This window comes from Oryctolagus cuniculus, chromosome 12 (genome assembly GCF_051225735.1).
Source record: "Oryctolagus cuniculus isolate XC-2025 breed Fujian yellow rabbit chromosome 12, ASM5122573v1, whole genome shotgun sequence".
Taxonomy (NCBI): Eukaryota; Metazoa; Chordata; class Mammalia; order Lagomorpha; family Leporidae; genus Oryctolagus; species Oryctolagus cuniculus.
Genome location: NC_142878.1, coordinates 25991709 through 26004492, shown reverse-complemented (window position 1 = coordinate 26004492; position 12784 = coordinate 25991709). Strand labels below are relative to the sequence as shown.

Below are 12784 nucleotides of genomic sequence, written 5' to 3'. Positions count from 1 at the left end.
TACCAGAAATAAAATGTACTCAGTATCTGTCATTTACCCACTCTCTTATTTTTTTCCTGAGGATTGAACAACTAAATATTTTCCAAACATAACAACATAAATGTTGAAAAAACATAAAGGATAGCCAAAATATAACTGGCAGACTCCGTATAAGAAAGAGCACTATTTAGAAGATCCACAACTTTGAGTAAATAGAGGTAAATCAATGTCCTGGTGATTACCTTGGAATTTGACACATCGTGATCAACCTTTTTTCGAGGAGGAAGAGGGGGAGGAATCAGTGGCTCTTCACTTAATTTATGTAAACTACCACAGGAACTGAAGAAGGACTCTAGAGGAGAAAAAGATTAGGATAAACACAATTCATTGTAATTTGTGATCCCTTTTGTAATAGCATTTGTCAGACTATTATTGCTATTACTGTCTTTTAGACTTTCGGTTTATCCCCTCACCCTGCCCCCAATAAATGGTAGCGTGTGGCACCTGTGGCACCTATTAGTGCCTGATACATGGCAGATATCACAGATGGGGGGGTAGGGAACACCCGGTCCTGACGTGCATGAAATCTTTAGCTCTGGCCCTGCCAAGGCAACCACAGGCAGCATTTAAAAGTTCAAAAAATCTATAGCAGGATAATTTTTAGGTTGATAATATTATATGGCCTGTGAATGATATAAATATACAAATGGTCCTTGGCAGAAAAAAGTTTCCCCACCTTTGCAATAGATATCTAAAACATTACACAAAAACAAAAATGTTTATATATGCTGTGGTTGCTTCCAGAAAAAACATCCTAAGAAGAGATCATGTATTGCTGAGGTATCATGTATTACAATGAGGTGCCTTAGGTGCATTACCACGAAAGTAAGAAAACCTCCATATGGGGGACCATAAAGTAGGTTTGTTTCATATAACTTTCTCTTTGCCAGTCCCTCATTGATAATGTATATGTTATTTAATAACAAAAGGAAATTTATGAAATAATAAAGGGTTAGAGGAGATTACTACTAAACAGGTCAACCAAAGAATAAGAATTACTTTCATTTTGATTTCTTTTATCTATTTCATATAATTATTAAAAACTGTAATTACAGTTCAAGTCCCTGTTCATATATAACACAGACATTATAAAAGGCAGGAACTATGTCTTGTTTGTCATCATACTGAGATTGGGTTCATAGGAGCTAGCAGGGAATTAAGTTGATGAGTTTAATTTTAAGCCTGCTAAGTGAACTTCTTATGAGACATCCAAGTAGAGATACCAAACTCATTACTCCATGGCAAAAACCTCTGTCCTGATCATGTGACTCTGCAGTTAACTCTGACGCACGGGCCAGCAGCTAACACAAAAAGGATGCCTGTGAAGTATGCATGGGGAGGCAAGGCAGAGCACCCCCTGCTATGGATATGTTCCTCATGCCGAACCAGCATCCTCTGTTCTTTGTGAGAGCTCCTTGTGGTGGTGGTGATGAAATCTGTCCTATTCAGGTTAGTCAGCCAATCCTGTCCAGTGCACCCTATCCCACCCAAGAACAGGCCTCATGTCCTCACTTTTTTTTAACGTTACCAGATTTTTATCATGTGCTTCAGGAAAAGCTAACTTTACTCTTTAGTTCCAGCTCTGGAGATGAGGCTTAATTAGCAATCTCATTCCAACACCCAGGGTGACTGGTTTAAGTGTAGACATGTGACTTAATTCAGATACCAGCAAAATCTCAAAGCTTTCCAGAAGCTGCTGAAAAGAAAGTTCCTTGCTCTTCTAGAACAGCACTGGGTAAATCTGTCTCTGTACCCCTGCCCTCATTACTTGACTGAACAAAGCAGCATATAAACTTTATTACTCTTGCCAGCATCCTCAGGGCCTGGAGTGCAACAGCCTTAGATAAACCTGATCATCTGGACAACACAGAATCAAAAAGAAACCCAGTCACCAAACCACTGAAGCAACCAGTCTTAAAACAGTCTTCTTCTAGACTTCCAATTACATCTATGGAGAATGCCTTCCTATTGTGTAAGCCAGTCTTATACATCGGTCTTCTCCTTACAGAAACACACACATGGAAGCAGAAGACATCTAAATGGTGGGGGTTCCTGAATGTGGGTCTGACTCTACAATCACCACTTAACCACAAAGTTACACTTCTCCATAGCAGGCATTCAAGTGTGAATAGTTTTATTTTCTATCAACAACATTCTCTCTAAGATTAGTTTTCATGAACATTTTTAAATAGTTGCAGTATTCCAACTTGTGAATGTGAGATACTCTATCATATCTGTAATGTTAGTTAATTAAGTCACTTCCAATTTTTTGCCATTCATTTATCCGTCTATCCACTCAACAAATGATTGTTGGGCACCTTATATATACCCTTAGGTACTCTTCCAAGTACTAGTAATATAATAGTGAAAAAAATGGGGTAAATTATTTTTTCCTGGAGTCTAGGGTATGGAGAGAGAACAGATAATTTACTAAATGTATAATGGCTAGAAATTATAAAAATAAATATTAGGTAGGGAAGGGATATGGAAAGCAGTAGAAGAGGAGCAATTTTAAATAGGATGATTAGGAAAGATCTCACAAAGGTTAACATCAAGCAAAAGCCTGGAGGAGGCGAGGGAGCAAGCCGTGAGGCTGAATGAGCGAAGAGCATCATAAGCAGAAGGAATGGCAAGAGAAGTCCAAATGCAGTAACATAAGGTGCTTCAAAAAGGTATGAAATTAAAAAGCTCATTTTGGTGCAAACTTTTGAAATCTGTGCAGTTTTTTTCATAATACATACTTGCCATGAACTTCTATTTTTAGGAAAAGATCTATTTATTTATTAATTTGAAAGTCAAAGTTATTACAAAGAGAGAATGGAGGGCGGTGGGAGAAGAGAGAGAGAGAAAGAGATCAATCTTCCATCCATTGGTTCACTCCCTTGATGGCTGCCATGGCCAGGGCTAGGCCAGGCCAAAGCCAGGAGCTTCTTCTGGGTCTCCCACATCGGTGGCAGGCGCCCAAACACTTGGGCCATCTTCTGCTGCTTTTCCCAGGCCATTAGCAGGGAGCTGGATCAGAAGGGGAGCAGCCAGGACTCAAACCAGCACTCATAAATTGTTTAGGAGAGATTTTGTACGCAAGAATTTTAAAATATTTTGAAACAAAATATTTTCCATGAAGTTTTTGAAGCTCCCTCATATGTCTACTGTGTTCCAGTGGCAGAGAAGCTGGAGTAGCATGAGCCAAGGGACAGAACAGTACTTGAGGAGGTCTACTAACAGATCAAAGGAGGTCAAACCATGTAAGCCTTTGTAGGCCCTTTGAAAAATCCTTTGCTTTTACTTGTGAGACAGAAAGCCAATGGAGGGCTTTAAACCCAAGCAAGACAAGGTCTAACTAAAATTATAAGACCTGTCTGCTGTGTTGAAAACATACTGAAGTAGAGAAAACTGGAGGTTGCAAAGTAGAGAAAATTGGAAGTTGCAGTGCTACTGTAAAGAGAGAGAGAAAGAGTATGGTGGTTTGGATCAGGTGGCAGCAGTAGAGATGATGTGGAATGGTTAGCTCATGGATATGTTTCTAGAGAAATCAAGATTTGAGGATGGGGGCCGGCGCTGTGGCTCACTTGGTAATCCTCCACCCGCAGCACCGGCATCCCATATGGGTGCGGGATTCTGTCCCAGTTGCTCCTCTTCCAGTCCAGCTCTCTGCTGTGGCCCGGGAGGGCAGTGGAGGATGGCCCAAGTGCTTGGACCCCTGCACCCGCATGGGAGACCAGGAAGAAGCACCTGGCTCCAGGCTTTGGATCGGCACAGCACCAGCCGTAGCCGCCACTGGGGAATGAACCAATGGAAAGAAGACCTTTCTCTCAGTCTCCCTCTCACTATCTATAACTATACCTGTCAAAAAAAAAAAAAAAAAAAGATTTGAGGATGTATCACACTTGGGTGTGAGAAAAAAAAAGAAGTAAAAGATACCTCTAATATTTTTGGCCTAATAATGGTTGCTATTAGAATAAAGATGAGGAGGTAGTAGGAAGAACAACACTGGAGGGGATAAGAAGCTTGACTGTGAAGAATTTAAGTTTGAGATTCCTATTAAGACATCCAAATGGAAAGTTCAGCAGTCTGAAGAGAAGGTCTGACTAGAGATACAGGCTTGAGACTTATCACAGAAATGATGAGAATAAATCATGATACAAGAAGTGACAACTAAATGAATAAGAAAAGAGGTCTGAGGACTGAGTCCTACAACTAGCTGTCTGACGGTATTAGTTTGGAAAGATGAAAAGGAGAAAAGACAAGAAAGAGGGATGAACAATATGATCTGCACACATGTGACTTCATCCAAAAAAATGTGTGTATATAAATAAGGGCAAGACTTTGTTGTTCTTGTTTGTTCCAGAATTCCTAGTACTTAGCAGAGTAGCTGGTACAAACTAAGTACAGGCTGTGTATTCCTTATTCAAAAAGTTTGGAACAAGGAAGTGTTTTGGAGGGCCGGCACTGTGGTGCAGCAGGTTAAAGCCCTGGCCTGCAGTGCCGGCATCCTATGAGGGCATCCTCTGGAACACAGGCTGTTCCACTTCCAATCCAGCTTTCTGTTAATGCACCTGGAAAAGCAGCAGAGGATAGCCCAAGTCCTTGGGTCCCTGCACCCATGTAGGAGACCTGGAAGAAGCTCCTGGCTCCTGGCTTTGAATTGGCTTAGTTCTGGCCATTGAGGCCATTTGGGGAGTGAACCAGAGGATGGAAGACTTCTCTCTGTCTCTTCCTCTCTCTATAACTGTCTTTCAAATAAATAAAATAAATCTTTAAAAGAAAAAAGTGTTTTGGATTTCGGACTCTGGAATATTTGCATATACACAGAGCTATCTTGGGGATGGGACTCATAACACAAAATGTATTTATGTCTTACACACATGGACAAGCATGACACATAGTTCATGTCCACTGAACCATCAGAAAGCAAAGGTGATAGTCTTAGCCTCCATGTCATCTGTGGCAGCCCGGCGTCACCATCATTCCTGACTGAATTTATACATCCCTGATTAGCAATAATTCTCTTACATCTATTCACACATAAGTACTTATAGAGTAAAAATGCCAGTAATACAGTGAAAAAAAGAATGGGTTCACAGTAACTAAGCATCACAGTAGCATCACCAGAATACCTTTATCAGCTGTTAACACCAACAACCACCAATAACCTTACCACACAGCAGAGAGTAAGCAAAAAAACACAGTGAAGAACCTGTCACTGGTGTGTCCCGCTTGCACCTGTGTCATTATAATTATGCTCTGTGGGTGTACTTTGAGAAGTCCCAGCTAATGGGGGCTAGGAGGGTCTTTTTTCCTTCAGGAAAGTGGAATAGTGTGCCTGCATTTTGACTACATCCTGTCACATAGGGCCAGGTGTAGAATTTTCACTTTTTGTGTCATGTTGGCACTCAAAAAGTTTTGCATTTTGAAACATTTCGTATACTAGATTTTCAGATTACAGATTCTCAATCTATATTCAGTTTTCTGTTAAATGACTAAGACCAAAGGGTGTGAACGTTTTTATGGCTTGATATGTTGTTTTCAGATTGCTATCTAAGACAGTCATACTAATATAAGGTGAATCCAAAACATCCATGGAAAAATGGAGCCAGAAGATAAGTTCTGGTATAACAATTCTGCAATCCATACAGTTTTTTCATAATATGCATTTTCCATTAATTTTTTGAAGTACCCTCAAATGCCAATTTACATGGGATAAATAACACACTTTATTTATTTGAAAGAGTAACAGACAGAGAGGGGATGACAGACAGAGAGCTATAGAGATCTTGCATTTGCTGGCTCTCTCCCCAGACTGACAGAAGAACTAGGTCTGGGCCAGAAGAGAGCCAGGAGTCAAGAATTCCATCCTGGTCTCCCACATGAGTGGCAGGGGCCCAAGCACTTGGACCAAGATCTGCTGCCTTTCCAGGAACATTAGCAAGAAGATGGTTGGAAGTGAAGCAGCCAGGACTCAAACTGGCACTCTGATATGGGATGCTAATATGGCAAACGGCAGCTTAATCCACTGGGCCACAGCGCCAGCCCCAGTAATGTACCTTTGACACAGCCTTGCTCATACTTAGAAAAAAATATTAACTCAAAAGACTGAACTGGCAACCAAGTATGCCATAATTAAAATCCCTCTTAGATTTTGAGGGATGACAGTTATCTATCTGTTTCTTTACAACATGTATTTTCTTTGAAATGCAGGATCTATTCATGTCTTGTTGATAGAGTCTTACTGTTTTTCTTCTTTTGTTTGAGCACTTTTGATATTACTATCTTCTTTCTTTTTAGGGGGATGTTTTAGGGATATTCAGAATTTTATGCAGTTATTCTGAACATTTTCCTACCCAATGAAAAATGTATTTTACTATCATACAAAATAATGTTTAGAATTCCTGGTTCTAAAATGACACAGTGTTGCAGTTAATATTATGTCTCTCCCCCACTCCCTATCCCCTCTATATGTTGAAGTTCTAATGCCCAGTACAGGTATTTATGACCTTATTTGAAATATGGTCCCTGAAGATGTATCAAAATAGGACAAAGCATTAAAGTGGGCTTTAATCCAATATGACATGACAGTGTCTTTTGAAGAAGAGAAGAGGAGACAAAATGGGAAAGAACACAGCCATGTGACAAAAGAAGCAGAGACTGAACTGATGTATCTATAAACCAAAAGATGCCAAGGCTTGCCAGCAATTGCCAAAAGCTAGAAATGGCAACAAAAGATTTTCCTTTCCAATTTTCAGGGGGAAAATGGCCCTGCCAATAACTTGATTTTTTATTCCTAGCCTCCATAACTATGAAACAAAAAATTGATCCTTTTTTAAGACTTTCAGTTGGTGGTATTTTGTTATGGCAGCACTCAAAAACTAATACACATGATAAAGACATCTCTACTACAGAACAAAAAAATAAGAAAGATCCATAAATTACAAGAAATACCTGAAGCTTTAATTCACAAAGGCAGACTACAATGTAGAAGGAGACAATTGAAGGAACACAAAACCCAGAGAGTGATAGTGATATGAAATTACTATTCATTCTTTGCCAAACAATGTGCTAGGTATTCTACATAGTACTTGCATTCCATCTTTAATAATTTAGAGGAGGTAATTTGTTCAAGATCACATAATCCCTAGCATGTAGACAGGTCATAAAATGATGAAAACAAACTATAGTAAAGTTTCAAGAGTACACAGCTAGAAGTAATTCATCTATAAGATTTCTTTCATTTCTTATTCTTCAAATGTTGCTAAAACCCGGTAATCCAAATGTAAATTTAATCAACCAGATTATTCCCTTTACAATTGTTTTATTAGAATCAACTTATATGCTTACTTACTTGAATGTGGCAAGAGCACTGGAGCAAAGATGCTATTGCTGCCTATTGGAATAAGAAAAATCAATTCGCAAAGGAGGATAATTTATATATATGGCTTCATTTTGTAAATATCTGCATAAAGTAATATCAATACATATACAGCACAGAACTTTATCACCATCTTTTGCTATGTAACCTTTTAGAAAAGGAACCCAGTACTCTTTGTACCTGGAATGTTTTTCCTTTCTTAGCATAAGTGATTCCTACTTTATCATAGTCTCTCCTTAATTTCCCGCATAGAACTTACTTACCTGTTTTCTTACTGTCTATTGCTCCCTTATGAGGGACTGTGGAGCCCAAAATGTACTAAAATCTTTGTTGAATGACTAAATTAGCAAATAATATGCACAGGGGTAGCATCATGATGTAGGGGGTTAAGCTGCTGCCTGCATTGCTGCTATCCCATATGGGAGTGCCAGTTTGAGTCCTACTTGCTCCATTTATGATACAGCTCTTTGAGAAAACACCTGGGAAAATAGCCAATGATGGCCCAAATACTTGGGCCCCTGCCACCCATGTAGAAGACTCAGATGGAGTTTCTATTTCCTAGCTTCAGTTTGGCCCAGTGTAATCCTTGCAACCATTTGGAGAGTGAATCAGCCAATGGACAATCTCTCTCTCTTTCCCTTTTACTCTACCTTTCAATTAAATAAATCAATCTTCAAAAATAAACAGTACATGGGGCTGGTGCTGTGGTGCAGCAGGTTAATGCCCTGGCCTGAAGCACCGGCATCCCATATGGGCACTGGTTCAAGACCCAGCTGCTCCACTTCCTATCCAGCTCTCTGCTATGGCCTGGGAAAGCAGTGGAATATGGCCCAAGTCCTTGGACCCCTGCACCCGCCTGGGAAACCCAACAGAAGCTCCTGGCCCCTGGCTTCGGACTGGTGCAGCTCCGGCCGTTGCGGCCAACTGGGGAATGAACCAGCAGATGAAAGACCTTTCTCTCTCTCTCTCTCTCTGCATGACTCTGACTTTCAAATAAATAAATAAATCTTTTTTTTTTTTGACAGGCAGATTTAATCAGTGAGACAGAAAAGTCTTTCTTTTTTCGTTGGTTCACCCACCAAGTGGCTGCTATGGCCGGGGCGTTACGGCTGGAGCGTTGCGGCCATTGCACTGTGCCAATCCGAAGCCAGGAGCCAGGTGCCCCCTCCTGGTCTCCCATGCGGGTGCAGGGCCCAAGGACCTGGGCCATCCTCCACTGTACTCCCGGGCCACAGCAGAGAGCTGGACTGGAAGAGGAGCAACTGGGACAGAACCGGCGCCCCAACCGGGACTAGAACCCAGGGTGCCGACACCACAGGCAGAGTAGATTAGCCTAGTGAGCCACAGCGCCGGTCAATAAATCTTAAAAAAATAATATGTATAAACATTGCACAGATGATGTTATTATGTTAATCACCATTTTTACAGTTGGATGTCATTTTTCATACTAATACAGCTTACAAAGAATTCTATAGTGTCCTAATTAAAAAGATGACAATAATTACCTGAAAAACAAAATTCCTTTTTATGAGTGTATTTCAGACACTTACCACAGGAACTGTTGAGATCCACATCTAAAAACACACTACTAAGGTCTGAAGAAGCAGATACTGGTGGAGTAGATGGTGTATTTGGAGAGGTTGGTGCTGACACTGTTGATTCAAGCTCAGTTTCAGCAATCCGACTAAAGCTTATTTTATACGGTTCTCTTTCTAATGGCGTTGGATGACCTCGTAAAGTGCCTGAGGTAGAGCCATGTCGGCCTGTATTGGGCCTTATTCCAGGAGATTTTAAGGAGATGGTTGTTTTCCTGGGCTATGAAAAGCAAACATAACAAACATCACTAACTTGTGGTACTTTGTTCTTATGACTTAGAGTTACCTTAATAATTTTTAAGCACACAGTTAAGAGAGTGGAATACAATCTCAATCTCTAAGAACAGCCTGTAGAAATTTCTGGACTTAATTAGCTTACTCTTTAAGATGGACTTGAATATAAGGCAATCTCTTTCCCTAACTGTAGAAATAAATTCTTGACAATATGTGTGCAAACAACTTTTTGCCCCTAAAACGTATGAACCTAAACTTCTCTTTCAAATTATATATCAGTTTTACAAATATCTATGGGGAAAATGATTTATGTGACACATTATGCTATGTGCATCAGAAAAAAAAATCCCCCCCCTTCTTTTCTGTACTGAATGATAAACCTCCACAACAGTACTTTACAGTTTTTGGAGAAAGTTACTCTCGTTGTCCTCCACCCTAATTTCTGCCCCATTTAAAAAACTCTAGCAGTGGTAAACCAAATGAAAAAGATCACAGAACTCAGATTCTCAACTGTGCCAATATCTCTGGAAAACTTCATTTATTCCCTGTAACGCTCAGTTTTCTTCATTTGTAAAATGAGGATAAGATCTCTAACATACAACTGTTGTGAAGATGAGATAACAGGAAACTACCTAGCTTATTATTGCTTTGCCCAACATTCTTGTTATAAATGTTTCTACTTCCTTTCAAACCTTGCTACATTTTCAGTTAGCTACTTAGAAATTGGTCTTCCATTATTCCTGTAACCAATGCAAATGCCTGGAGTAATGAGAATCCTGGCAGCTAATTCTGTGAGAGAAATGGGTTCCAGTGGCAATCATGGATCAATGAACCCTAATGGCAACAGACATGCTCAAGCCAGAGGAGCCATGATACATCTGGCTTACTCCTTCCCAAATCTTTTCAGTTCTTTGTTCAATTCAGCTACCTGTTAGATTCTCACATCTTTCCCTCTTACATTAGAAGGGATCAAGAGTGGACAGGTAAACAAGTGGTCTATTGGGAAGGAAGAAGTCAAACTGTCCCTATTTGCAGACACATGATTCTTTATTTAAGGGACCCTAGGAACTCCACGAGGAGACTATGGGAACTCATGGAAGAGTTTGGTAAAGCAGCAGGATATAAAATCAATACACAAAAATCAACAGCCTTTGTATACACAGGCAATGCCACGGCTGAGAAAGAACTTCTAAGATTAATCCCATTCGCAAAAGCTACAAAAAAAATCATATACCTTGGAATAAACATAATCAAGGATGTCAAAGATCTCTACGATGAGAATTACAAAACTTTAAAGAAAGAAATAGAAGAAGATACCAAAAAGTGGAAAAATCTTCCATGTCCATGTATTGGAAGAATCAATACAACCAAAATGTCCATTCTTCCAAAAGCAATTTACAGATTCAACATGATACCAATCAAAATATCAAAGACATTCTTCTCAGATGTGGGAAAAATGATGCTAAAATTCATATGGAGGCACAGGAGACCTCGAGTATCTAAAACAATCTTCTACAACAAAAACAGAGCCAGAGGCATCACAATACCAGATTTCAAGACATACTACAGGGCAGTTATAAACAAAACACTCTGGTACTGGTACAAAAACAGATGGATAGGCCAATGGAACAGAATAGAAACACCAGAAATCAATCCAAACATCTACAGCCAACCTATATTTGACCAAGGAGCTAAAACCTATTCCTAGAGCAAGGACAGTCTATTCAACAAATGGTGCTGGGAAAACTGGATTTCCACATGCAGAAGCATGAAGCAAGACCCCTACCTTATACCTTACATAAAAATCCACTCAACATGGATTAAAGATCTAAATCTACAACCTGATACCATCAAATTATTAGAGAACATTGGAGAAACCCTGCAAGATATTGGTACAGGCAAACACTTCTTGGAAAAGACCCCAGAGGCACAGGCAACAAAAGCCAAAATTAACAACTGGGATTAGATCAAATTGAGGAGTTTCTGTACTGCAAAAGAAACAGTCAGGAAAGTGAAGGGGCAACTGACAGAATGGGAGAAAATATTTTCAAATTACGCAACTAATAAAGGATTCATAACCAGAATCTACAAAGAGGTCAAGAAATTCCATAACAAAACAAACAACCCACTTAAGAGATGGGCCAAGGACCTAAACAGACATTTTTCAAAAGAGGAAATCCAAACGGCCAACAGACACAGGAAAAAGTGTTCAGGATCACTAGCCATCAGGGAAATGCAAATCAAAACCACAATGAGGTTTCACCTCACCCCAGTTAGAATGGCTTACCTATAGAATTCAACTAACAACAGATGCTGGTGAGGATGTGGGGGAAAAGGCACACTAATCCACTGTTGGTGGGAATGCAAACTGGTAAAGCTGCTATGGAAGATAGTTTGGAGATTCCTCAAACCTGAATATAGCCCTACCACATGACCCAGCCATCCCACTCCTTGGAATTTACCCAAAGGAAATTAAATTGGCAAATAAAAGACATGTCTGTACCTCAATGTTTATTGCAGCTCAATTCACAATAGCTAACACATAGAATCAACCTAACTGCCCATCAACAGAAGACTGGATAAAGAAATTATGGGATATGTACTCTATGGAATACTACACAGTGGTAAAAAAAATGAAATCTGATCACTTGCAACAAAATGGAGGAATCTGCAAAACATCATGCTGAGTGCAATAAGCCAGTCCCAGAGGGACAAATATCATATGTTCTCCCTGATCTATGACAACTAACTGAGCACCTAAAAGGTAACCTGTAGAAGTGAAACTGACACTATGAGAAATAATAATTTGATCAGTTCTTGTACTGACTGTTGAGGAACAGCTTACTATTTTATTCTTTTTAGTATTTCCTTTTTCTACTCAATACCATTGGTTGAACTCTTTAATTAATACAGAATTATTCTTAAGTGTTTAAATCCAGCTGAAAATTGATCCCTGTTAAAATTAAAAGTGGGAATAAGAGAGGGAGAAGACGTACAGTTTGGCACATGTTCCCTCGACTTACCTCTAGGGTAAAGCTAAAAACTTGCCATGGGACTCCAAATCCCATTAAGTTGGCAGGTACGAATGCTATCTTACTAGTTAAAGTGATCAATTTAAGTTCATAACTGATCATAAAGATAGGATTAAGTGTCAAAAGGATCACATAAATAAGACCAGTGTCTGCTAATAATAATTGATATAATTAAAAAGGAGAGAATAATCCAACATGGGAAGCGGGATACACAGCAGACTCATAGAATGGCTGTCGCTCCCCGTCTTCGTGGAGGAACGACACAGGACCCTGCGCTGTTCTTTTGTCTGCTCGGCCCTCCCCGGGTTTGCTGCTGGTTCTTCCCGGGTTGGCTACCGTCCCTTCCACCTCCGTGGAAAGGCGGTTCCCCCTAGCCACTTTCCCCACTTCCGCGGGGGAGCGGCACACCGCCGGCCGGCTCTCTCGGGGGCTGCACAGGTGTTCCTTCAGATAGATGTTCCCCTTAGATGTCCCTCATGCATGTTGTCTCTCTCCTCCTTTATAGTCCTCTTCCGCCA

General features: G+C 40.1%; 1 protein-coding gene across 2 annotated transcripts in view; it reads right to left on the bottom strand.

Moving 5' to 3' along the window:
* Positions 1-12784, bottom strand: part of SOS2 (SOS Ras/Rho guanine nucleotide exchange factor 2) — a 105342-nt gene that overhangs the window by 2842 nt on the left and 89716 nt on the right. The window contains exons 20-22 of one of the 2 annotated variants that reach the window (XM_002718299.6): positions 8956-9220; positions 7379-7420; positions 222-331 (exon numbers count right to left, since the gene is read on the bottom strand). In XM_002718299.6, coding sequence (XP_002718345.2) covers positions 222-331; positions 7379-7420; positions 8956-9220 — 417 coding nt within the window. The remainder of the gene's footprint in view (positions 1-221; positions 332-7378; positions 7421-8955; positions 9221-12784) is intronic. The other variant, XM_051822817.3, reaches the window with a different exon arrangement.